Source organism: Lampetra planeri, chromosome 11 (genome assembly GCF_965212315.1).
Source record: "Lampetra planeri chromosome 11, kcLamPlan1.2.h2, whole genome shotgun sequence".
NCBI lineage: Eukaryota > Metazoa > Chordata > Hyperoartia > Petromyzontiformes > Petromyzontidae > Lampetra > Lampetra planeri.
In genome coordinates this window covers 438,637-466,568 of record NC_136117.1, presented here as the reverse complement: position 1 = coordinate 466,568, position 27,932 = coordinate 438,637, and the positions used below count along the sequence as shown (strand labels likewise).

The 27,932-nt window shown below is 45.4% G+C and overlaps 1 protein-coding gene across 13 annotated transcripts in view; it reads right to left on the bottom strand.

Annotated features, from left to right (window-relative positions):
* The window catches only part of LOC144721414 (complement C3-like), a 366,684-nt gene that overhangs the window by 255,357 nt on the left and 83,395 nt on the right, over window positions 1–27,932 (bottom strand). For all 13 annotated transcript variants that reach the window (XM_078599020.1, XM_078599027.1, XM_078599021.1 and 10 more), the window contains 3 exons: window positions 21,300–21,382; window positions 19,752–19,839; window positions 4,078–4,174 (listed from right to left, as the gene is read on the bottom strand). In XM_078599020.1, the coding sequence (XP_078455146.1) occupies window positions 4,078–4,174; window positions 19,752–19,839; window positions 21,300–21,382 (268 nt within the window). The remainder of the gene's footprint in view (window positions 1–4,077; window positions 4,175–19,751; window positions 19,840–21,299; window positions 21,383–27,932) is intronic.

The window sequence follows — 27,932 nt, the reverse complement described above, 5'->3', positions numbered from 1 at the left end:
TTTGATCTCTAGGTCCCTCGCGGTACCCTGTTTGTTGGGGACTGATTTCCTGGCAAAAATGCCCATTCAAATAAGGGTTGATCAAAATTGCATTGAATTACCAGGGGGGCGGAAAATTTTGTTCTTTCCGTCGCCGTGGGGCCGGCCTGCCCCTATTTGCCAGGTACAGGCGCTGTCCGAGGTATCTGTTGACTTTCCACCTGGTTCGCAGATGCTTATCCCGTTGAGATATCGGAAGCCAGTACCTGGCATTGAGGGAGCAGCGGGGGTTCTGTTATCGCCGTCCATGGCTATAACGGGCGGCTCAGCGCTGGTTGGGGCACAAACGATTGTCCGGCCGGGCCAGCCCCCGTTCTTACAGGTGCTAAATGGGAGTGCGGAGAATGTCAGTGTCCCGGCCTGAACGGTTTTGGCTCACGCCACGACCGCGTTCACGACCCATGACAACCGGACCCGCAGGGACATGGTAGGGGGGGTTTCGGGGCCTACGGGGCAGGATGATCGTTGGGTTGCCGAGTTATGCGGGGAAAATTCATCCCTGACCGGAGAACAACGGTCCGCGCTTCGCGCGCTGTTGCCAAGTTATTCCGACGTGTTCAGCTCGGATGATTTTGACTTCGGACGCACCTCCTTGCTTTCCCACCACATTGATACGGGGGATGCCGCTCCGATTCGGTTGAACTCGCATCAGTTGAGCCCGATGGAGCGGGATCAGGTTCGCGGTGCAGTGGAAGACATGCTGGCCGCTGACATAATATCCCCGTCTAACAGTCCATGGGGCGCGCCAGTAGTCCTTGTGAAGAAGAAGGATGGGAAACTGCGATTTTGCATCGATTTTCGAAAATTGAACAAGGTGTCCGTCGCAGATGTGTACCCCCTGCCGCGTATGGACGATTCCCTCGATGCCTTGTCTGGGGCGAAGTTTTTTTCAACACTGGATCTCTCCTTGGGATTCTGACAGCTTCCCCTCGATGAGTCCTCGAGGGAAAAGACGGCTTTCCGTACGCCGCAGGGATTGTTTCAGTTTAATTGCCTTCCGATGGGCTTGAATGCGGCTCCCGCCACTTTTCAGCAGTTGATGGAGCTGGTGTTAACGGGTCTGCAGTGGGAGACATGTTTGATTTATTTAGACGATGTCATCGTCTTTAGCCGCACATTTGACGAACATTTGCAGAGATTGGAGACGGTTTTTGCTAGGATGCGCTCCGCCAATTTAAAATTCAAACCAAAAAAGTGTCACCTACTGCAACGATCCGTGCGTTATTTGGGACACAGTCAGTGCGGACGGGGTGGCCACGGACCCAGAGAAGACGGCGTGCGTCCGCAACTGGCTGACCCCAGCCTCAGTTGGGGACGTACGTCGCTTCCTTGGGTTCGCCTCATATTATCGCAGGTTCGTTCCGAACTTTGCTATGATCGCTAGGCCGTTGCACCTCCTTACGGGTAAGGGTCGGAGGTTCAGTTGGGGTCCGCCGGAGGAAGCGGCGTTTGAGGGCCTACGCGATCGGTTGGCGACGGCGCCGACATTGGACTATCCGGATTTTGATCGACCTTTTATTCTGGATACGGACGCTAGTGACACTGGGATCGGGGGCGTTCTGTCACAGTCCAAGGGCGGCGTGGAACGCGTGGTAGCCTACGGTAGCCGTGTACTGTCCCCGGCAGAAACCCGCTACTGCGTTACTCGCCGCGAACTATTGGCTATTGTCTATTTTCTCCGCCAATATCGGCCGTATCTTTACGGCCGTTCGTTTATTGTGCGCACGGACCATGCGGCTCTGCAATATGCCCTGAGAGTTGACCAACCATCTGGCCAACTGGCACGATGGTTGGAGACCCTGCAGGAATTTTCCTTCGACATACAATATCGGAAGGGGTCGCGTCACGCGAATGCGGACGCGCTCTCCAGATTACCGCAGGGGTCCCCTTGCACTTGCACGTCGGGTACGAATAGGTGTACGCCGGTTCAGCTACCCCCTCGGCCTGTCGTGTCAGCTGTCGAGGTGCCTGGGGCTCCGGTGTGCCCAGGACCGGCCGATGGGGTTCTGAACCTGCCGCGCTCGATATGGATTCGCGAACAATTGCTTGACGACTCGTTGGGGGCTTTATGGAGTCGGGCTGTGAAGGGAGCGGGGAGATTGCTGTCCGGTGGGACGCTGGGGGCCGCTCTCCAGGATGGTTTGCTCATGTGGAAGGAGGGATTGCATGACCGCTGGCGTCTGGTAGTACCGTCGTCGTTATGGTACGAATTGATTCGGATTCTGCACGGCGACACTTTATTACATCTCGGGGTGCAGAAGACTTTGTTAACATTGCAGCAAGACTACTTCTGGCACGGCATGACGACGAATGTCATCGGACACATTCGGGCGTGTCCCGAGTGTGCCCGGCGGAAGCCGCCTAAAAACCCTTATGTGCCGCCGGTGCAGTCTATACAGGTGCCTCGACTCAACGAGTTGGTGGCGCTGGATATTTTGGGACCTTTCCCGCCATCCGCTAGGGGTAATACATTTTTGCTGGTTGGGGTGGAATATCTTTCCCGTTGGCCAATGGCTTGGCCCTTACCCGACCAGTCGGCGGCGTCTATCACGGACGCCTTCCTGTTTGGATATGTGCTGGACAAAGGGGCGCCGGAGAGGCTACTCACGGATCAGGGGCGAAATTTTTCTTCTAAATTGTTGGCGGAAGTGTGCGCTGCTCTGGGAACCAAGAAGGTTCGTACGTCTCCTTACCACCCGCAGACGGATGGCATGGTGGAATGGCTTAATCGGACGCTGTCGGCCATGCTATGTCACACGGTTGACGAAAAACAAGCTGATTGGGACTTGCATATACCTGGGGTACTCTCCGCGTATCGGATGACGCCTCATACGTCCACAGGGTATTCTCCATTTTTTCTAATGTATAGCCGCGAGAATGTGCCGCCGGTGGAAGTACAGCTGGGTACGGGGGCGAAGGGTCCTGTTAAACCTCTCCCCGAGTACATTCAGGACACTGTTCGACGCGTCGCCGAGGCACGGGAGGGGGCCCGATTGGCTACTGCCAAGACCCAGGCGCGAAACGAGCGTTGCGCCCGACGCTCGACCGGTACATGCCCCTGGCGAGTGGGGGACATGGCATGGCTGCACTGCCCGCAGGTGCGGCCGGGGACCTCCCCTAAGCTTCACAAACCATGGCAGGGGCCGGTTAAGCTTATTGAAGTCCCTAACCCGCAGTCCGCGCGGGTTCGGTTCGGATCCCGGCACTGGTACGTCCATACGTCTAGGTTGAAGCCCTACGTGGCCCCGCGGACGGATGCGTCATCCCCTGATGTTGCCTTGCCGGTGTCTGTTGCACCCGACGCACCTCTGCCCTTGCCTGTTGACTCTGCAAGCGCGCCTGTCGTGCCTTCTACAGACGAACCAGCCGTGACGCAGGCGGATGTGGCGAATCCTGCTCTGGGTGGGCCTACCACGGCGACGAGGCCACTTGACCCCGCTGCCCCTCCAACCCCACCACAGACACGGTTGCCAGAGACGCCGGACTTGGGTCTCTCTGGGGAACGGGACCTTGGCGTTGACAGGCCTCCAACAGTGGCGGGCGGTTCTACTCCCGTCAATCTTAAAACCCCGTCGCGTTCTCGGTCTGTGGGGGGACCGCCGCCCGTTCGTGACAGGCCGGCGACCCGCACGCGTTCCAAATCCCTTTCCTTTCGTTGATTGTTCTTGTTATCGTTGTTATATTCTCCATTGTCCAGTGATGCCAGATGGTTAAAATGTTGCTCGCATTATTTAATTATATTTATTGCAGCCAGGGACGGCTGGGTTTTCATCAGGGGGGGGGGGGGGTCATGTAATGCGAGCAAGGATTGAGGGGGGGCGGAGTCTGGGTCACGTGGGGAGAGGGAGGAGTTAGGGTCATGTGAGAGAGAGTCCTTTATTACAGTAACATCACCCACTGCATCTAAACTACTGCAGCTTGTGTCTGAGAAACATAGTGCATTCGTGATATCCTTGCTCTATAAGAATGGCGTGAACACCAAATGTACTTATTATTATTACAGGAACACGTATAATTAATTCAGAATACACTGCTTACCGTGATAGAACTGGAATCAACCAGTTTTGGAATATCTCCGTTTTCAAGAAAATACCGTAGATATGCTGTACCAGACACGAGTTCCTGATTAAAGTAACTGTAACAATAAAGACAAAGAGTTATGCATATTTAGGGCAGCAGGGTGACGTAGTGGTAAGACTCGTGCCTCCCAGCAAGAAGGGTCTGGGTTCGATTACCATCTCGGGAACCTTTTTAGGTGGAGCTTTTATGCTCTTCGCCTGTTCTGCATGAGTTTCTTCTGGGTTCTCCGATTTCCTCCCAAAATTAAACCATATACAATGCAACTATTATTGGCCAAATATGCTGGAAAATGACTGCAAACTACTCAAATAGCATTACACAGAGCCACATTTCCCCTATTGGGAGAATTTGCCAGGACCCTCCTGAAAATGAGTTTTGAGACTCAGAGGGACTTTCCTGGGTAAACAAGTATAATAATAAATGCATAATATGAAAAAAACAAGAACAGTCTGACATTATGCAGCCATATGTACTGCTGTTTGTATTTATTGTGTAGTCCTTCCCCCACACCTCCGATTAGCAGAGTTGTCTACATACGGTGCGAAGAAACAAGTTCAACATGTATAAATATGTTCTCGAAATACCAGGCTAATGCACAGGTGGGGTGTTCCGATGTAAAATAACACTAAAACCCCTGAAAATTACGAACCATTTATTTGTAGTGTGTTAAAATACGCAGTGCGCACTGCTGGCCGAAGGCAACCGAGGGCAGGCAGGCGCGTGTGCAACGTAAGGTTGCACGAGCAAACCTCCACCTCATTAACGGGAGAAACTGTTGCAGACAGGGACGGCCCGGGGTTGTACGCTGGTACCGGAGATGTCGCCTTGGAGACGTGTGATAAAGGGTGATTGATGGCCTGAAAGGCTGTGTACAGGCTGTGTGCAAGCTCTGTGTGAGCAAAGCTCTGTGTGAACGCTGCTGTGTGCAAGCTCTGTGTGAGCGCAGCTGTGTGCAAGCCCTGTGTGAGCTGCGGTCTGTGTGCGGAGCTGTGAGTGCGGAGCTGCTGAGAGGAAGAGCTGCCGCAGGCAGGTCAGCGAGGTGTAAAGTAGATAGGGGAAGTTAGTTAACAATGTGACCGTATAGACCGAGATAGGAGTGCCTATAACTGGTGCAAGAGTAGTAAAGTGTAATAAAGTGTAAGTAGGTGACTTGGAACAAAGTGTCCGACTGAGTGATTCTACACAACACGACATATTGAACGCACAATCAAATGCTACGGTCGTGACTGTGCAGGAAATGGGGACTATCTCTGCTTAATGGGGACTTGCCTCTGGGGCGTGATATTTCTGCACAGCGTGGATACACAACTAGCAGCAAATCAGCATTGCATGGCAGACGATTACATTGTTGAGCCTCGGGAGTGTATATTTCAAATTATTTCCAAATTTCTTAAATAATTATTCGGCTTCCCCAAAAGTTGTCCAAAAATACGGAACATGGAATATCAGCCAATATATTTTGAGGAAACCCTGTTTACAGTCACTAATTGCGAGTGGCAATTTTGAAATGAATCTAACAATATTGTCACACTCATAAACGAAGCTAGTGTGCCATAACCTGATGGTGTATGGCTTAAGAGAACACATGGTCATTCCACTTTAACTCAACAAATATCCATGGAAATATCCACCTTAAGATTTATATTTTGTTTCGATTTAAAGCTTTCGTGACTGCAGGGATTCATCTTCTTGATTCTTTTGGTAAAGTCACGTAGAAGGGAAATAATAAAATAATAAAAATATAACATCATAAAATAATTCTCACGACGTTTCGGCCACAACGCAAGCAGCGTTGTTGATTCTGGATTTGAAGTTTTCGTCACTGCAAGGATCCATACTCTTTGATTCTTTCGGTAGTCACGTAGGTGTTGCCTCCGAATCGTCGTGATTTAATTTAGTTATTTTTATTCTTTATTTTTTTTTTCACCTACGTGACTTTACCGAAATAACCAAAAAGTATTTAGATTTTGCTTAAATTGTGTCGTAAAAAATACGTTTTTATTTTAGCTCAGTGAAAGATATTTTAAAAACATTACATTTTGGAGTAATTTTTAGAATATACATGGTATTTAGAAATACCACAGCCATACACACGCATCTGTAAAGATAGGCAGTGAAGTGTTCTGTAGAATTCCTGAAAAGCAATAAAACAGGTGTTAAGATCTTGATTTAAACTTTCGTGACTGCAGGAATCCATACTCTTTGGTTCTTTCGGTAAAGTCACATAGGTATAAAATAAAATAAATCACGTTTTGGGCGCAACACAAGCGTCCGTCATCAGGTGGGAAAGCATGGTCTGCTGCTGAGGCAGACTGTTTTAAAAGGTTTAAAATGGGTGTAGCCTAAGGGTCAAACAAGTGGCTGGGGCTAGTAATGTTAATGTGAGAGATTAGCATGATGTTAATGTGAGAAATTAGCATGTAACTGTAGAAAAGAAGGAGAGCAGCCTCCTCGACGAGTGGGTGCAACCCAACGGGTGTAATCCAAAGTGCCTGTGAGCATGAGAGTGCAATCCAAAAGCAAGAGAGTGCAATGCAATGGACATGTGAGCATGAGAGAGGCATAGAGAGAGACAGAGAGTCGAAATAACAGCTGACATAGGCAGGTAGTATGGAAACACAGTCAGTTAAGACTTTACCTGGTTAATAACGTGCTTCCAATGATTGCTCAGTTTGTACCCATCCTCTCGGTTGAAGTTGTGTATGTGTTTATATATCTGGATGGCTTCATGAACAAATCTCTGAAGGTAGCCGGTAGGTTTGCAGAGTACCTTCGTCTTGCAATACCCTGGTGTCTACAAACTGAGTTGTGGTTGCGGCAGCAGTTACATTGGGGAAACGAAACGACATGTCTTGGACCGCGTCCGTGAACACAAGGCAGATCTGAAACACGGTAGGACCAATATCTCTACCGTTGCCGATCATTGTTTTATCGCTGTGGGCTCACACGAAATAGATTTTTCCAAGACGGAGGTACTCTGCAAACCTACCGGCTACCTTCAGAGATTTGTTCATGAAGCCATCCAGATATATAAACACGGACACAACTTCAACCGAGAGGATGGGTACAAACTGAGCAATCATTTGAAGGACGTTATTAACCAGGTAAAGTCTTAACTGTGATGTTTCCATCCTACCTGCCTTTGTCAGCTGTTATTTCGACTCTGTGTGTCTCTCTCTATGCCTCTCTCATGCTCACATGTCCGTTGCATTGCACTCTCTTGCCTTTGGATTGCACTCTCATGCTCACGTCTTTTGGATTACACACTCATACTCACAGGCCCTTTGGATTAGACCCATTGGGTTGCACTCACTCGTCGAGGAGGCCGCTCTCCTTCTTCATTTCTACAGTTACATGCTAATCTCTCACATTAACATAGCCACTTCCGTGCCCTCGTCTAGGAAGCCGGTTTCCTTCTTTTCTACAGTTACATGCTAATTTCTCACATTAACATCACTAGCCCCAGTTAGCTCTTTATGACCCTTAGGCTACACCCATTTCAAACCTTTTAAAACAGTCTGCCTCAGCATCAGACCATGCTTTCCCACCTGTTGACTGACGCTTGTGTTGCACATGAAACGTCGTGATTTATTTTATTGTATACCTACGTGACTTTACCGAAAGAACTAAAGAATATAGGTGTTAAGATGTTCAAACACAAAATAGATACCTATTGCAATGTATTAAGCCTATTCTAATTGGTTTCATAATTTTGATACTGGCCAAAAGGTCCCATAGATATGCTGCTTATCCTTACTGAACACTGGCAGCAGTCTTCTCAGAATATAAATAAACGAGTGCACGTCGTCATTTGGTGTATTTCTCATTTTTTTTTTATATATATAACATTTGGATTTAGTCAGGTTCTGTTTTGGATGTGAAAGCGCAGCTTACATCCATTCGATTCGACTGCGATGGATTAAGTCATCCATAATTCTCGCTATTCATGTTTATATAAACATGCATATAGCTACAGAAACCTGCTTTCGTGTAGTTTGACCTGTAAAGTAGACATCAATTAATGTCATTGAAAACCTTTATTCCAGTGGAATGATGACGAGACGGATCACCAAGTCAATGTTTTTTTTTACCACAAGCCCTTCAAACCCTCATCTGTAAGCCCAGCAAAGCTCAGTTTCGTAGCTCATGTCCCATACGGCGTGTCAGCCTCTCACAGATGAGGTGGCCGTTTTCAACATTTACGTCTGGAAGTCATTTCGTGGGGTCGATAGGTCAGATAAAGAAGTGGTTTGACAGTCACAAGGCTGCATACGGAAATCCAATTTCATCCAGAACAGGCAGAATCAACTTGAAAGTGGCGTCTCTGCTACTTTAGAAGGAACTAGCACGAATTTCACTCAAGTTTGATCAGAAAATTGGAAATGTGATAATTTTGGGAACTCCAGCATCACAATCACACCAAAGCTTTGTGACGTATTTGGCAAGAATTCAGAAGACCTCACTGCCTATTTTCTGTACAGCAGTATTTATATATTCAGGGCGCCATGGTGGCGAGATGTTAAATACCTCGCCTGGTATACAGCAGGTTGTGGGTTCGATCCCGACGCGTGTATATTTGGAGTTTGCATGTTCTCCACGTGGTCGTGTGGATTTTTATCCGAGTCCCACTGTTTTTTCCTCCACATTTAGAGTTAGCATGCGTTTAGATTATTTTGCTGCTATAAATTTCTACATAAGCCACTTCATTGAACTATCATTTGTGGCCAGGTCGCTTCGAAAAAAAGCTCTATATCTCAGTGGGCCTAACCTGATAAAAGATAATTACTTAGTTTATGGCTATGCTCATTATAAATACCAAAAGCTACCACATGGCTCAAAAAACAAAGCTATCACATAGATCATAAACCTAAACTGGGATGGAAATTTAGACATACTTGTCACATGCTCGAAGATAATTATTCTAAATACGATTTTTAAGAACTCAAAACAAGCCCCTTTGCAAGTGTCTGATCTCCCACCACTAAACGGATATATCTCAGTAAATATGTTTTCATACCTGACATGTGTCTTCTACAACACAAACTAGAAACAAAAGCTAAATCTTGAGGTGGGAAGCTCTGGTTGAGTTGATATGGATGTCCCTAGAGCAGGGGTCCTCAAACTTTTTAAACAGGGGGCCAGTTCACTGTCCCTCAGACCGTTGGAGGGCCGGACTAAAGTTAAAAAAAAAACTATGAACAAATTCCTATGCACACTGCATATATCTTATTTTGAAGTGAAGAAACAAACCGGGAACAAATACAATATTTAAAATGAAGAACAAGTAATGTTAAATCAACAAACTTGCCAGTATTTCAATGGGAACTATGGGCCTGCTGTTGGCTAATGAGATGGTCAATGTCCGGTTCCATATTTGTCACTGCTAGTCGTAACAAGTGATGCAAGTGTGCATCCGTTAGTCTAGATCTGGTTGGAGATTTCAAATGTTTCATTCTGGAAAAAGTCTGTTCACAGACATAAGTGCTACCAAAGATGGTTGCCATTTTGAGTGCATGGTTCCTGAGATGAGGATATGTCTCAGAGGGGAGAGATGCATAGAAATTATGAAGGCTGCTTGACTTGAATGCGTCTTTCAGAGAGTCACAATTCTGCAGTTCAGCCAGTTCCATTTGGTAAATTGTATCCACATTTTCAATGTCAATAGAAAATGGGTTACGGAAAAGCTGTATGTCCTGTTCATGGAGATGAAGCTCTTTAAATCTAAATGTAACTCCTTTTGCAATTTTTCCAGTGAATCCACACATGTTTTGTTTGGGAATTGCAACCAATGGTTTTTCCGCTAACAGATTTTGAGTTGTGGGGAGATGACAGAAGTTTTCCTCCTTAACTTGTTTGATGAGGAGGCCTAATTTTACTTCAAATGCTTTGACATGTGATTGCATATCACAGAGGAGCTTCCCCTTTCCTTGAAGTTGCACATTGAAACTGTTGAGTAGCTCTGTTACATCTGTCAGAAAGGCAAGGTGCCATTTCCATTCTGCATCATTGAGCTCTGGTACTTCTTTGTTTTTTGAAAGCAGAAAACTGTAATCTGTGGAAGTAAGTCATAGAAACGTTTCAAAACTCTCCCTCGACTCAGCCAACGGACTTCTGTGTGGTACAGAACATCTTCATAGTCAACATTTAGTTCAGACAGAAATTCCTGAAATTGTCTGTGGTTTAGTGCATGAGCTCTAATGAAGTTAACACAAGATACCACAATTTTCATAACATAGTCCCACTTCAGTGATTTACTACACAGCGCTTGTTGGTGGATGAGGCAGTGTATGGCTATTGGATGAGAATGGTTATGTTTGTCCATCTCTTGGTTAATGCGAGCAATTACTCCTTTCTTAGACCCCACCATGCTAGGAGCACCATCAGCTGTCACACTGGCTAGTTTAGCCCAATTCAGCTCCAAACCATTCACAGTTTGGCAAACCTTTTCATAGATATCCTCTCCTGTAGTTGTTCCTTTGATGCTTTGCAGTGCAGCAAGCTCTTCTGTGACTTCGAAATAGTCATTCGTCCCACGAATAAAAATTAGAAGTTGTGCAGAATCACGAACATCATTGCTTTCGTCGAGTGCCAAGGAAAAATAGGAAAGTTTTTTTGTGGAGTTTTGCAAATGCTGATGCAAATTGTCTCCCATTTCTTCAATCCTCCGTGTAATTGTAGGTCCTGAAAGACTCACTGTACTAAATAAATTGGCCTTCTCTGGACACATCTCTTTGGCAACAGAAAGAAGGCATTCTTTAAAAATTCTCCCTCCACGAATGGTCTGCCAGTGCACGCTATTAGCTTGGCAACTTGAAAACTTGCTCGCAGTGATGAAATATTTAGCTGCTTCTGCTTCACAAAAGTATTTTGCTGAGTTGTTAATGTATTTTTCAGTTTTAATATTTTATCTTTTCTCACTTCTCCGACCAAACAATCATATTTATCTTTATGTTGAGTTTCATAGTGTTGACGTAAATTGTATTCTTTGAACACAGACACTATATTCTGGCATATCAGACACACAGCTCTTTCCTTGTACTGCATGAAAAAGTAATCATAAGTCCACTGTTCTTTGAATATCCTACACTCCGAGTCAATTTTTCTCTTTCTTGACATCATTGTTTCCTAGGGAGTCAAAATTGCTATTAGTAAAATACCAATATATATACAGCGCTACAAAAACAATATACCAGTAATAACTTTGCCCACACAGAGACATACAGACTGCACTGCCCATCAATGCAGTCTGATTGGGGGAACTCCGCTTTTACCCCAGGCTCACACTGGTGCGGGTGCCATTAAAAAGTTAATTACACCTGCAGTTTTGTTCACAGATCGCAGTATATCCCCAGCACACAGGAATATCACTGGGAGTGGAGCCGAGGGGCAAGTGAGGGAGCTGAGGGAGGGAGAGCCTTTTAAGCGCAGCCAGGGGAGGGCTGGCAGCCTTAGACCTGGGGGGCAAGTCCAGTCAATTAGCCCATTGAACCATTCACCAGCGCAGCCCAATGAGTGCCCACCGCCGCAGCTCAATCAGTGCCCACCGCCGCAGCTCAATCAGTACTCACCAGCGCAGCCAAATCAGTGCTCGCCACCGCAGCCCAATCAGTGCCCACCACCGCAGCCCAATGAGTGCTTACAAGCGCAGCCCAATTAGTGCTCAGAAGTGCAGCCCAATTAGCGACCATGGGCCGGATAAATGTCCTCGGCGGGCCGCATGTGGCCCGCGGGCCGTAGTTTGAGGACCCCTGCCCTAGAGGCTCCTGATATATAATGATAATGAAGATGATATTTAAACACTTTTTTGCTGTGCATCAGCACATTATTTGTTTCATACAAAATATATTTTAAGTCCTTTAACACAGACATACATGGCAGATTTGGGACTCACTCATGAACTTGTAATCTTGGGAAATCTTAAATTACATTGTGGATGATAGGATTCTTGATCTTGACTTAAAGCTTTCGTGACTGCAGGAATTCATATTCTTTGGGTCTTTCGGTAAAGTCACGTAGATAGGTTCAAAGAAAATAACAAAAATAACAAAAACTACGACGTTTCGACCGCAAAGCAAGCTTGCATTGAGATCGAAACGTCGTAGTTTTTTTTCACATCACCACAAATAAAATAGTTATATTTTACATGGCAGCAGAATAGCATGGTTATATATACAGTAACCATATTTTCCTAATAAGTGTGAAAATTATACAGTGGTTACTTTTCTACAGAGGTTTGTACAGCCAAGATTGCGAGTCATAATTGATTTTTGGTTTGGTTACATAATGATTTGACCTAATTTCCTAAGATTCTCCACCACCTGGCACAGCCAAACAAATGTAATTGTCTCTAATGTATGAAGTTGTATAGCGCTAATTATGTTACATTTTCATAATTTTCTTGTGATAATTGTTTGACTATGTTGAGTGGTACAGGGGTTTACGACATATATTTGGCCAGATCAATACGTTGCCTAGCCAAAGAAAATATGTTATTCATAATGAATGTGTATCTGTTCGAAATGTTTAGCATACTTCCCAACATGCAACAAACTTGAAAATTGGCATGTGGGTAGCTTCCAGACTGTACACAATGCAAAAAGTATAAAAATAGACTTTTGTATTTTGGGGGGCGGGGGGGGCGCAAAAATGAATATATTTTGGACGGCAAGTGAGTGGTGACGTCACATCTGTGATGTCACCCGCATGCGGCAGCGTTACGCAGTGTGCCTATTGACGTCATGCATCCCCCCCAACCATCCGCGTAGGCCGTGTATCCTGTACAAATGCGCGACATAGCTGTCTCGATTCTCTAAGTCAACGCGACTATTTTCAGCTTGCTCTTAAATATAAAGCGAAAAATACATCTGTTTGTGTAAAGCAGCAAAAACTATCGAACGCTGAGCTCTGACGTCATGAAATTTGCAAAGCTTAGGCTGTCTGGAATTTCTAAGGGAACGCGACAATTTTCAGCTCTCACATCATTCCCTTCCCGAGTTGCCTAAATAATTTAGCATACTTCCCAACATGCTACAAACTTGACATTTGGCATGTGAGTAGCTTCCAGAGGGTACACAATGCTAAAAGTCTAAAAATATACTTTTCTATTTTTGGGAGGTGGGGGCGCTATAATGGATATATTTTGCACGGCAAGTGAGCGGTGACGTCACATCTGTGTCACCCGCATGCGGCAGCGTTACGCAGTGTGCCTACTGACGTCACGCACCCCCCCCCAACCTTCCGCGTAGGCCTTGTATTTATCCAAGACACGAATCCAAGTCTCGGGCGAATATGGGTAGTAAATCTAGTAATGAATATCAGTAAACATCTCCCTGACTCCAGTCTCAACATCTCCTCCTGCTGCTGCCCAACTGAGCATTGAGGCACTGGTGCTCATCTCCCATCCATATCCCTGTGAAGCCATTGCCTCCTCTCCTCCATCCCCCCATCTGTCATCACTTTATTCTCCTTTGTAATTTCAACCTCCACCTTAGCAGGTCCCCTCTGTCCTACTCCCCCTAATCAACTCGTTTGGCTTTCACCTGCTTCCCCCCCCCGCCCCTACTCATACATCTGTCAGTACCCTGAACCTTATCTTCCTTTCTCACTGTAATGCAACACCTATCTATACTCAATTCTGCCTCCCTTCAGACCACTTTCTCCTTTCCCTAAATTTCCTTGCCTTCCCTTGCTCATTCCACTCCACTATTTACCCACCCTTTCCTCTGCCGCAACCTTCACTCCCTGGACACTCACTCTCTGACTTACTGCGTCTCTTCCCTCTTTATTTAAATCGCTGACTTTTCCTCTTTCCACCCTGACTCTGCTTCTTCTATGGTGCTATCTTCTTCCCTAAACGACCTATCCCCCCTACGCCTCTGATCCCCGTCACTTAAGCCCCTCCTTGCATGATTAACTCCTTCCCTCATATTTCTCTGCGCAAAGCTGGATAACTGTAAAAGTCCTCCCGATTTCTGTTATCCTAGTACTCTCTTCTCACCCACTTTCTAGCTGCCTTAAAAGTAGCCAAGCAGGACTACTTCTTAACTATAATTTCTTCCCTTGCCCATCTTCCCCACCAAATCTTCTCAGCCCGTAATAATGAACTCCATCTGCTCTCTTTTGCCAGCCTCATCTTCTAGTCCAACCATCCAGTCCTTCCACCCACCTGACTCTCTCTTCACTGGTTTTTCTCACACATCATCATCCAAACTCTCTGCCATCAAATCCAAAGCCTATCCTAACTCCCGTCGCTTGGACCCCATCCCTTTTACCTCCTCTCCTCTTTTACCTCCTCCCCTCCCTCTTATCCTTACCTACCTAGTCTCCCTCTCTTCAATTCTTCGCTCCCCTCTGGTGTTTTTTCCTGCCATCTATCAGGCAGCTATCATAATCCCCCTTCTAAAACAAACCTCTCTCTCAACACTTCTAGTCCTGCCAACTACCAGACAATCCCTCTCCTCCCTTGTTTCTCTAAACGTCTTGAACATCTTGTCCACTCCCACCTTACTCACTACATCTCATATAATTCTCTTTATCCTCATTTCCAATCTGGATTCCGCCCCTCCCATTCCACTGAAACTGCCCTCTGACTGCACATAACCATTTAACAAACTCTGCCCATTATGGCCTCTCCTAAATCCTCATTCTCCTCGATCTTTCCTCAGCCTTTGACAGGGTCAATCACCCTATACTCCTCTCCACACTCTCCAGTCTCGGTATCACAAACACACCCCTTTCCTGGCTCCAGTATTATCTCTCTTAATGCACTTCCTGTGTTTCTTTCAACCCCTCCAAAAAACTGTCCAATCATGGATGTCACGTGACTACCTCTCCATCATTCCTTCTAAAACTGAAACCCTTTTCTCCCCCTCTCACCATTCCCCTCCACGATGTCCTATCATCGCATTACCTCTCTTTACCCTCGCTCCTGTCTCGGCTGCTCGCAACTTCTGGGTCATCATTAACTCCTCCCTCTCTCTGTCACTTTCACCTATTGAACATTTGCAAATTTCCCCCCCCCCCCCGCCCCCTCCTGGTTCACTTCCTAATTTTCACTCAGTTTGACAATGGAAATTCCCTTCTTCTCGGCCTTCCTCCCTACACCTTCACTCCTCTCCAACAGATACAAAATGCATCAGCCTGGATAATTTGTAACCTTCCTCACACTTCTGCTCTACTTTCCCAACTCCACTGGCTCCCTGTCTACTATCACTCTCTTTCAAATGTATCACTTTATTCAACAAGTCCCTCCATTGTCTTGATTCACCATATCATGCTTCTCTCATATCTTACTATGCCCCATCCCATCCTCTCAACTCCCAATCTCTACTGTCCCTCTCTGTACCTCCCTCGCCCTGTGCCCAGTCATGCTTTCATTCCTTTTCCCCTCTTTCTCGCCTTCACTGGAACAAACTCCCACTGCACATTACACAATCATCTTCACTGTAACCTGCTTCCATTCCTCCCTTAAAACCCACCTCTTCTCCCTTGTATATCCTGCTGCTACTGTGGTGCCACAGCGACGGGGCCGCTCTGCCGAGCCAGGGAGCCGCCCGGCTTCCCCCACCGCACGTCACCCCATCACCCCCCCCCCCCCCCGCACATAAGCACGCACCCGCACCCACGTAGGGCCTCGTGGTCGGGTCACCTACCCTGAGTTTTCACCCGAGGGCCCCCTCGGGGGGTTACCCCACGGTTTCTCAGGGCCAGGGAATTTGACAGGACCCTTCCCAGGCCAAGTAACACTGCGGCGCCGTGGGCGGATTTGAGATCGCACGACCACGGCGAGCTCAGAGAGCCCCCCAGTTAGAAACGCATACAAACACAAACACGGGTCAGCAAGGCGGATAGCTGGGATCAGGGCCAAAAAAAAAGCAGCGTTGGCGGAGGGCGCCACGGGTCTGGGGCTCCTGATTGGTTGGGAGAACAATGCGGTCGGGGGCGAAAGCGCAGAGCCATTGATGTAACCGAGGACAAGGAGAGCGACGGACCCGGGGCTACTGATTAGTCGAAATATCAAAAGCCGGCGGGATCGCAAAAGGGCGGGAAATCCTAGGCTCAGGATTGGTCGAGAGACCAAGGCGGTCGGGACGGGGGCGCCTAGCCTTTGATGTGAATAGTATAAAAGACGGAGGGCAGAGTAGGAGAGGGTCTCTTCTTCTGGAGTTTTGACACGGAGTCAGCGACGAAGGAGTCATCGGGCGAGCCGCTAGATTGTCTGCAGGACGATCTGAGCGGCGCAAGGCCACCAAGGACTACAGACGGTATCGTATTACGCGCCTTACAACACCTCAGAGCGGAGAGTAGGATCCGTGGGAGAAGGGTTAGTTCGGGGTAAGGACGAGAGGAAAGCAGTTTAACAGAGAGCGCAGCATAGAATAGGGCTGCACGCCACCAGAGTGTGGGTTAGAAGCGCCTTGCTGGCCCGCACACACACACGGGTGGCTCGGTTGGTTAACAAGCGCTAATAAAATCTCGAGCGTAGTAATAAAACCGTGTTGTTGGGTATTTTTGCACGTGGTATTAGCGTGCGCTGCATTCGCGGGTGTGTGGTCGTTGTATGCGTAAAGGCCGTGGTCTCTGTACGATTGTGCGGGTACGGAGGTGTGTGTGTTGACGCCCGGGGTGCGCACAGTGTATTTGTATAAACGCGCGGCCGCGCAAGAGGGGGGTTTTACGTGCTCTCGCTCGAGCGTGGGCGTCGCTCGCGTGTGTGCAAGCCGCACACGGTAAAACCCGCAAGCCGCACACGGTGAACCCGCGAGCCGCGGCGCCGGAGCGCGCTGTGATCGCACGCTGGGGGGAGCGAGAGGAGGAGGGAGAGCGCTTTTGTGTGTTTGCGTGCCTACGCAGCCGTGTGAGAGGAGAATTGTCCTTGTACGATACTTGTGTTGACGTACACGTGCGAGTGCGGGAGGGGACGAGTCGTTGTGTCGGCGTGTGCCCCGCTCGCGTGTGCGAAATCGCTGTGCGCATTGAAGCTGTTAGCTTTGTGCGATCGTGCGTGTGCTCGTTAATTGCATAAGTGCGGCGCGGTGGTGGGCCCCTGACCCCCAACCCCGCGGCTCGAGCGCGTAATCGGCTGCGCATTGTTGTGCTGTTTATCTCGCGCGCACGGCGGCGGCAACTTGCGCTCCGCGGCCAACATCAGCGCAGGGGGAGCATGCACACACGATCCGCAGCACTCACGGGGGTACAGGATAGGGAGCAGATGGGGGACGAAAGTCCGGACCCCACCAGACAGCAAGGGGGTAATGATACGGAGGGGACGATGGAGACAGAGGCGAGCAGCCTCCACACTACTCCTTGCCCCGACCCCCCAGCGACAACCAGGCATACCCTATCACTACCCCAACCCCTATCACAACCCCTGTCACTACCCCAACTCCTGTCACTACCCTAACCCTTATCACTACCCCAACCCCTGTCACTACCCCTACCCCAACCCCTCCTTAACCACTCGCACCTGTCCTCCTAACTGTCACCATAGCGACACCACCACTTTTAATAACTTCACTATTTTAAGCATTATCATTTTAAGTACAATTGTATAATTGTTGTAAAGAACCAAGGCGCTATATAAATATCTACAGTGAGGGAAAAAAGTATTTGATCCCCTGCTGATTTTGTACGTTTGCCCACTGACAAAGAAATGATCAGTCTATAATTTTAATGGTAGGTTAATTTGAACAGTGAGAGACAGAATAACAACAACAACATCCAGAAAAACGCATGTCAAAAATGTTATAAATTGATTTGCATTTCAATGAGGGAAATAAGTATTTGACCCCCTCGCAATCAAAAAGATGTATGGCTCCCAGGTGTCTTTTATACAGGTAACGAGCTGAGATTAGGAGCACACTCTTAAAGGGAGTCCTCCTAATCTCAGCTTGTTAGCTGTATAAAAGACACCTGTTCACAGAAGCAATCAATCAATCAGATTCCAAACACCATGGCCAAGACCAAAGAGCTCTCCAAGTATGTCAGGGACAAGATTTTAGACCTACACAAGGCTGGAATGGGCTACAAGACCATCGCCAAGCAGCTTGGTGAGAAGGTGACAACATCTCCCTCGGCCTGGGGCTCCATGCAAGATCTCACCTCGTGGAGTTGCAATGATCATGATAACGGTGAGGAATCAGCCCAGAACTACACGGGAGGATCTTGTCAATGATCTCAAGGCAGCTGGGACCATAGTCACCAAGAAAACAGTTGGTAACACACTACGCCGTGAAGGACTGAAATCCTGCAGCGCCTGCAAGGTCCCCCTGCTCAAGAAGGCACATATACATGCCCGTCTGAAGTTTGCCAATGAACATCTGAATGATTCAGAGGACAACTGGGTGAAAGTGTTGTGGTCAGATGAGACCAAAATGGAGCTCTTTGACATCAACTCAACTCGCCTTGTTTGGAGGAGGAGGAGGAGGAATGCTGCCTATGACCCCAAGAACATCATCCCCACCGTCAAACATGGAGGTGGAAACATTATGCTTTGGGGGTGTTTTTCTGCTAAGGGGACAGGACAACTTCACCGCATCAAAGGGACGATGGACGGGGCCATGTACCGTAAAATCTTGGGTGAGAACCTCCTTTCCTCAGCCAGGGCATTGAAAATGGGTCGTGGATGGGTATTCCAGCATGACAATGACCCAAAACACACGGCCAAGGCAACAACGGAGTGGCTCAAGAAGAATCACATTAAGGTCCTGGAGTGGCCTAGCCAGTCTCCAGACCTTAATCCCATAGAAAATCTGTGGAGGGAGCTGAAGGTTCGAGTTGCCAAACGTCAACCTCGAAACCTGAATGACTTGGAGATCTGCAAAGAGGAGTGGGACAAAATCCCTCCTGAGATGTGTGCAAACCTCTGGTGGCCAACTACAAGAAACGTCTGACCTCTGTGATTGCCAACAAGGGTTTTGCCACCAAGGGTTTTTCTCTCACTGTATATGATAAGATGATCTACTGGTCCTATGTTGCTTTACTGATTTGACAATTTAAATGGTGGGTTTAGTGCGGTTGTCACGAATATATGTGTTATTTGGGCTTTTAAGTGGTTTTATATCACACAATGCAATGCAGGTTCAGTGAATCGAGCTTTAATGGAAAGTAAACAAGTTAAAAAAAAATTGTAGTTTAGTATATTTGCATCCACACCCATCTGTTTCACATGTGCAGTTTCACAGTCGAGGGCGATCATGGTTTGTATAATTACAAGAGAATATTAAATATGGGTAATGTTTCAAATATGTACCGTGAGGCCTGCACACACTTGTCTACTCGTTTCTAATGACTTCACAAAATCTGTAATGTCCATTGTGAAGCAGCCAGCGTATAGTATTCTACAGTTAATATGCCCGCAGTATTAACCAGAGTGTGCAACTGGATTAGAAATATAAACATCGGCAGCAAAGTTCCAACGTGCTACCAATGGGCCACATTACTGTCCTCTTGATATCTTTCAACAGGACGGTAACACGTAGTGTTTGCTATTTTAATGTTTGGCCATTTTTCAACTGATTACAAGTATGAAAATTGGTACGCCTAACATATGCGTCGTTGGCTTTAGCATGTGGTGTAATCTAAATATATTTCACCACATTGTATATAGATGAGACAATATTAAATTGTCTTACTTTGCAGTGATGTCCACAACAAATTCTTCATCGTTGATGTGAAACACTCTCTGCTTGGGGTTAATCTTCACTTCAAAGGTCGGCAAGACTAGGGAAATATTAATGTACCAATAAGCTTGTGTGTATGTTTAATACACATATAAAACATTTGTTACTTTTTTACGAATTATGTAAAAATTATAAACCTACACATCACATTACAGCATCTACATTTGGGTTTAAAGACACTGTTTTTGCTTTGTATTTAATGTTCCATAAAAATTCTTAGTACAATGATGTGTTTTGTTAAAACAGCGCCCTTCACGTCTAGACATCACAGAGTGCATCACGCCCGATAACCTACGTACATCACAAGTCATCTCAAACATGTTTGAAAGAGCACCCGCAGTGGCAACTGTGCTTGTAGGAACAAGGTATCTTCGCACCTGGCCTGGAAGTGGGCATTAGTCTGTCAGTGGAGGGTGATATTCCTATACGTAATCCAAATTGTGTAATTTGCAGGTACTCTTAGGTTTTTTCGGTAAAGTCACGTAGGTAAAAAAAAAATTATAGAATAGAAATAAAATAATAAATCACGACGTTTCGGAGGCAACACAAGCTTCCGTCTTCAGGTGGAACCGTCACAGCACAATTGCTGTATCAAATAAAGAGAAATCCCAAGAGACCCGACCTTGTATATATACTGGTTGAGGGGGGAGGAGCCAGGATGGGTCACGGGGGAGGAGTTGTTATAAGATGGTTAGTACGGCTGCTGCTGCTGGGACTGAGCCTTTGTTATGTAGATGGCAGAAGCAGAAAAGCAAGTCAGGACAAAGCAGCCCCTTGCTATGCTGCTGGGTGGGTAAAACTCAAGGCAGGCAACCAGCGTGTGAAAAAAGAAGCTAAACATGATAAAACAAAACTGGCTGTCTATCAGTAAACTGTACAGTAACTAAAGAATAGTACCTGTCAAATAAGATGGTCCAAATATGTGTAGTTAAATCTTTTTGCATGGTTAATAACATCTTTCCAATGATTACTCAGTTTGTACCCATCATCACGGTTGAAGTTATGTCTGTGTTTGTATATCTGGATGACTTCGTGTACAAACCTTTGATGGTAGCCAGAAGGTTTGCAGAGCACCTTGGTATCGGAAAAGACAATCTCATGAGAGCCCACAGCGTTGTAGCAATGATCGGCAACGGCGGGAGACTCAATTTTGCCGTGTTTCACATCTGACTTGTGCTCGCGGACACGATCAGAGATTATTTCTTCTATTATTGTTATTATTTATTTTTATTTATTATTTTTATTATTAATTTTTTACCTACATGACTTTACCGAAAAAACCTAAGACTATGAATCCTTGCAGTCAGGAAAGCTTCAAATCTAATTTGCAGGCCTTTTTTTTCACGATTGGGATGTTATAGTCAATGCCAGTTACATTTTATGGTTTATTTTTAGCTCAAGGAGGAAATTTGAGAATCTGGACAAACCAGGAAGAATGTGGGCAGAACACAATGTAGTGACATTATATGATTAAATGTGTATTTGTTAATGGTTACATACTGTATTCCTGGACATCAAACTCTGCAGATGAGTTGACATTGGGTGCTCCACTCATTCGGGCAAAAATCTTCCAAGTGCCATGTCTGTGGATAATAACATCATGAGCATTATAATTCCTGGGGTTGTTAAAACTGGTTTTATGTATTACCGCTAACCGCATGAAAACATTGTAAAAAACCTGTGAACCGGGTGCCTGCACATATGTGTCTAGAAACGAACACATGTTAACATTTTTAACTGAGAAGTGAAGGCAGCTGCCAAAGGAGTTTTACGGTTTTCTCACTTACAATCCAGAAGTCACTCTCGGAGCGGCAGTTGAGACATTGGAACAAGTTTCTCAACTAGCCCCCCACCCCAACGGTTCTTTACACTCTGTAGCACAGTAAGCCAATCTACAGCAGGTCGTTGTGGGGTAAAGTGTGGGTAACTCAAACCTCTTCCAACACACCTGATATGTATCAGAGTACAGTACAGAAAATACCCTCTATAGCACTGCTTTGCAACCAGTATGTCGTAGCAAAGTCTCAGATATCTCTGGTATGTTTGAATTGATGAACAGACGATGCATATAATAATGAACACACACATACATCAACATAACACAAAGAAACTCCTAGATAGTGAAATTGGACAATTAACAGACACAGAGTTAAATTAGACAACAGACATAGACAATTTACTAAAAGAATGAACATATAGACACACAGAGATCAACATAAAACAAATAAGACAGACACTTAGACATTGAAATGAACACACAAGCCACAGAAAACCATGTAAAACCATAAAATGGACGGACAAACAGATGGCCATGCCAAAAATTACCGATTCTGCTCTTGCATATGGGAATATGTTCTAGAGCTGAATGACAATGTTGGGGTTTGCTCGCCACGAGAGGGGAGGTTTTCCTCACAACTCACACTTAACTTTTAATTTAGCAATCTTTGGGAGAACATAATCAACCAGTTTATGTGTTAACTGTGTGTTAGCCGACTCTCTGTGTTGCATTGCATTACATTCTCTAATTTTACTAAATTTGTTGTCAAACTTCCTATTTCTCTCTCTAAATTTTTCCTTGCTTGTCTGTTTCACACTTAACTTCTAAATTAGCAATCTTTGGAAGAAATTAATCAACACGGCAATGCGTTGTGTGTTAACCAACTCTCTGTGTTGCATTGCATTACACTTCCTAATTTTACTAAATTTGCCTTCTCAAACTTCCGATTTTCTTGCTATAAATATTGCCGTGATGGTTTGTTTATAGTCTATTGTCTCTCCTCCGCCACTATGGTCCGGAATTCCACGCAACTCTCTCATTGTTCTATACCCCAATCCCCCCTCCCTCTCTCTCTGCCCCAACCCCTCACCCCTCTCTCCATGTAATGCTCCGACACAGTGGCGCTGTCTTTCTGTTTGCCATTCTTTGGGAGAATGTAATCAACCAGGCTATGCGTTAACTGTGTGTTAACCAACTTCTCTGTTGCATTTCATTACACTCTTTAATTTTACTAAAATTTTTGTCAAACTTCCGATTTTCTTGCTCTAAATATTGCCATGCTGGTTTGTTTATAGTCCATTGTCTCTCCTCTGGCCGCTATAGTCCGGAAATCCACATAACTCTCTCATTGTATAGTGAATATACAGCAGTGTGATATACAGTAGGGTGGGTAGAATAATACATAGTGTAATATTACAATGTATAGTCGAAGGTATAGGGTGTATAGTAATACAGTATATCATTTAATGTTGGGTTTGTCTATGGCAGTATATAGTACGGGGTAGACCCGTGTGATGTAAGAGAAAAAAGTTTAGCTGGAAGCATATTGTATTTTTTGCGACATAGAATTGTAATGTATTACTTACTGTTAGTAGCACAGCTTATTGGAGAGTATATTTAGTATACTGATGATACTATGTAGTTTATACTTCAGTTTTTTATGTGGTGGTTTAGTTACTGCAGCTACATACTATTAACATTCCTTCCCTTTATTAATGCTACCCCTATCCCCTCCCTTTGATGCTGCTAATCCTGCATACTGCATAATGCACGGGCATAATGACTTTGTAAAACCCCCTCCCACCTCCTACGCATTTCACAAGTAGTACTAATCCCATATCTGCATTTCCCATAAATATGCTAAATTCCTCTTGATATGCAACTTATTTTGTCAAGGTGCTCTTCCCCCTCCAACCCAGCTTAAATATACGCTCCAAGCCTGGGGTGTTTCATTCAGACGCTGTCTTCCCGACAGACCTGTTCTTCACCTGAGGACGGCTGCTTGCGTTGTGGCCGAAACGTCGTGAGAATTATTTTATTGTTTTATTTTTATTATTTTATTATTTTCCTTCTACGTGACTTTACCGAAAGAACCAAGAAGATGGATCTCTCATTGTCCTCTACCCCAATTGTAGGCGCAGCTTTCTTGTACCAAAAAATAAGCTACTTCTTAACCTTGGGGAGCAATACGTCTGACGTGTGTTTGATGTGTATTAAATAATACTCTTAGTTCTTTCGGTAAAGTCACGTAGGTAAAAAATGAAATCAAAATTAATCAAATAAAATAAAAATCACGACGTTTCGGAGGCAACACAAGTCTCCGTCATCAGGTGGGACCGTCACAGCCAGATTTGCTGCATCAATTTGTATTAATTTTTATTTCATTTTTTACCTACGTGACTTTACCGAAATAACTAAGAGTATGAATCCTGGCAGTCACGAAAGCTTCAAATCTAGAATGTCTTAAGTAAAACTTTCTTTATTTCTTAGTTGCACAACAAGCGATTTCCAAGGCTATATCTTCGCCTGTCCACGTACTTTATCACGTTGTTGCACGGTCAAATACTGTGTCCACTCGCTCCCCACCTGGTTCTTCTCCTAACTTCCCATTTATAATGTCAGACCAGAAGTGACGTCATGGGTTCAACCAACGGTGCGTCTAACCACTAGGGGGTTCTAAACAGTTGGAATATTCCAAGTCAAATATGCCCAGTCTGTCAACAAATGTATGACAGATGTACATCAAATGTATACGCAGAAGTAATACATTCACTTTCTGTCTTATGGCTCTTACATTACCAGCCCCTAATTGGCTAGACAGGGAGCATACCAATTACTCTTAAAATGTAACCTTAAGAGCCACAAAACTATAAATAATAAACTGTACTTATAAAAAATAAAAATGTATTGTATTTCTGCCACTTAATGGCTTTCTTGAGCCTTCTCTTGATCTTAACCGTATACTTTCATGCTGCTTCTTGTAACAGACAGAGCTTTGTAATAGGTTCTGAACTTCGTTTTAACACACGTGACAGACTGAACCGTTGGAGTCTGGCATGGTCTTAATAATTCTTCTGGCTGAAGCAGATTAGGTCGATCTCAGCCTGGGTCAAATTTTCCACTGTAAGCGGTTCATTTTCCTGTGTTGCTTTGAGTTTCTGCATGCACTGCTTGAGATGTATCTTTTGCCTCTCAGGGTTACTTTCAGCCTGACTGATTGTTGCTCGATACTCTTTTCTTTTATTCCTCAAGTGCAGCAGAATCTCTTTCAGTCAGAAAAACAATGCCACTGCTCTCGTCAGATGATGCCAACTTGAGTAGTGATTGACAAGTCTGTTCACTGTGTTAGAGTTCTCTTTGATACTGATGAGATTGACTGTTACCGACTTCTTGATCATCATCATCTGAGCTTTGACTCTTTTGAATTGGTCGTTCTGGCCATTTACTTGGAGCCTTCCACAGGAATTTGGGTCCCGGAATTCATTCTTCACTTTTGATGAAGTTTACAGCTTTCAAACCTTTTGAAGCATGATCCTCCGGGTTCACTAAGGTATTTATATACCTCCAATGGGTTGGTTCTGTGGCCTCACGGATTGTAGTGATCCTGTTTGCCACTGTAGTGCTATCCGTCCAAAAGGTAAACTCATTGAGCAACACTTGATGTTCTTGTCCGAGCATCTTTATGGCTCTTTCTTCTTCTGTGAAATGACAACTCTGCTGTTGCTTACCCACTTTGTCAAGTGGAATCCCCCACTAGAACACGAAGTTCGGAGATCTCTTGACAGAGTGACAGCATGGGCTTCAGATGACACAGGCTTTAAGCTGTCGTCGATGTAGAAGTTTCGGCATACTGTGTCAACCGCCTCTGGTGCTGACTCGGTTCTTCCATCTTCAGCTATTCTCCTTAGTGTGTAAAATGCACAGCTGGGTGATTACGTGGCTCCAAACAGGTGCACAGTCATTCTGTACTCCTCTGTGGCTTGACTCAGGTCGCCATTAGGCCACCACTCGATGTCCGCCACCATAGCCCAAGGTTCTTCTCTAAATCTTGTCAACACACCAATGAGAGTGTTGGCGAGGTTGGGTCTTTGGAGTAACTGCTTATTCAATGAGATTACCTTGGTATGTTGCAGTGCAGTCGAAGACTACACGGATCTTCTTCTTCTTCGGGTGGTACACCCCATGATGAAGAATGTACCACACTTTTTTAGCTTTCGTGACTGCAAAGATTCATACTCTTTGGTTTTTTCGGTAAAGTCACGTAGGTAAAAAATCTAATAAAATAAATTAAAACTAAATTAAATCACGTTTCGGGTGCAACACAAGAGTCCTTCAGGTGGGGACAACGTAGCGAAAGCACAACCGCTTATGTGTGTCTTAAGAGATGGCTGTGATGAGGAATTATATAGTCGCGGGGGATGGAGGGAGGGGACGGGCCATGGTGAGTGTGTGGGCGATGTGAGGAAATGGGGTGGGCGCAACGTACGGAGTTCAAACTAAAGCTTTGTGATGCCGTGGGCGGAAGTAGATAAGGAAGCTAAGATTAAGCAGCTTTTGTTGTGCTGCCGGGGGGGGGGGGTAAATTGCGCAAGCTGAAGACACCATGTGGTAATGGTGATGGTAGTGTGTGAAGCTGGGGGTAACAGACTGGGAATATGGATATGATTATGAAAATAAATCTAAACTGGCTGTCTAGCAGTAAACTGCACGACTCTTCCATCTTCTCGTTCCAGCTGCTTTTTAGGCACTTTCACAGCAAAGCCCTTTGCAATGATATCTCATGAGCTGTTGTAGTCCTCATGGAAATCTGGGCTCTTGCTAAGCTTTCTCTTGAGACTGATGATGCGATGCTTTGCAACACAGCGCTTGTTCGACATTTTCATATTCTCACTTCCCAATGGCAAACCAATGGTATAGTGCCCATCGACCAGCTCTGCTGACCTTGTCACAGATCACATGAATTGATGGTCTTCTTGTGACATCTCTGGTTTGTCTTCACAACTGCATTCTGAGAAGTCTGTGTTGTATTGTTGGACTAACAGTTATTCAATGTTTGAGATGGAGATACGGTTTGCTGTGAAACTTTGCCATTTTCCATTGGTATCTCCTGTTCTCATAGGTCCATTCACTACACAGCCAAGAGTGATCTTGATTGCGTAGGGTCCATCACCTTCACTATTTATCACCTTCCATGGTTCCATTGCTTTGTGTGCATTAGTTCATATCAGCAGGCCTATCTCTGCCTCAATGCATGGGAGGCGCACTTCTCTTAGATAGGACCATCTATCAACATCATGCTGTAGTGGTAGGTTTTCTTTTTCACTGGAATGTCACTGTGGGTGAAAACTTTTGGCAGACCAATATAATCTCCCTCTTCAAGTCCACTCATTTCCAGGTCTGCCAAGATATAACTGTGTACTGACTTCTCCTGACCCATGCTTCAGAGAAGGATTTCAGTCTTCCTGCCTCTGACGTTGAGTTGTTTCCTCAAGGTTTCAGTAGAAAACGTCGCTTAACTTCCTGGATCCATTAGTGCATATGTCTCCACACTCTTCTCACTTCTTTTAGATTTGATCTTCACTGAAACAATGGCGAGAATACATTCTCCATCTCCAGCCCCGAATGTAGCTACAAGTTTCATGCTTAAGGGACACAATAGCACTTGAGGCTGTCTTCTCTTCAGTGTTGCCATCTTCATTCCTTTTAGAGGTGACACTTTTCTATAATGACGTGCAGCATGTTTGGATGCTTCAAGTTACACTCTTGACATTTCATTTTTTTCTTACACTCCTAGCTAAAGTGCCCTTATATAAAGACATCCAAAGCTAAGTCATGTTTTCTTCAGAAACTAAATTCTGTCTTTCTGTGGCTGTTCTCTGATCTTAATGCAAGAATCCAGTGTGTGATTCTTCTCACAGAACAAGCAGGACTTCTGGAAGGCATTAGCAGGCTTGTCTCGACTATTTTTCTGAGGTGAGTCTTGTGCTTTCCCCTCTTCAGAAGGCATGACGCTTATTGCAAAACTGCTTCCTTTAAGACCACTCTTTTGGTGGGTCTTTATCTCTGCAGTCTTGTCTTTTCCCTTTCCTGCAATACCTCTGTTGGTATCCTGCATGTCTCCAAACAGCAGATCCATTGCAACTTGACTTGCTTGTCGACGAAGTCCACCAAGTCTGTAAACCTGGCTCTTCTTCCTTGTCGTTCTTGAACAATGAAGGCCTTCCCTCTCCACTTCTCTCTCATCTTATATGGAAGCTTTGAGATGACCACATTTGCATGTTCGTGGGATTATCCATTTCATCCATGTACTCAATATCTACCATGATGTTCCGACATCCAATCAAGAATAAGGCATA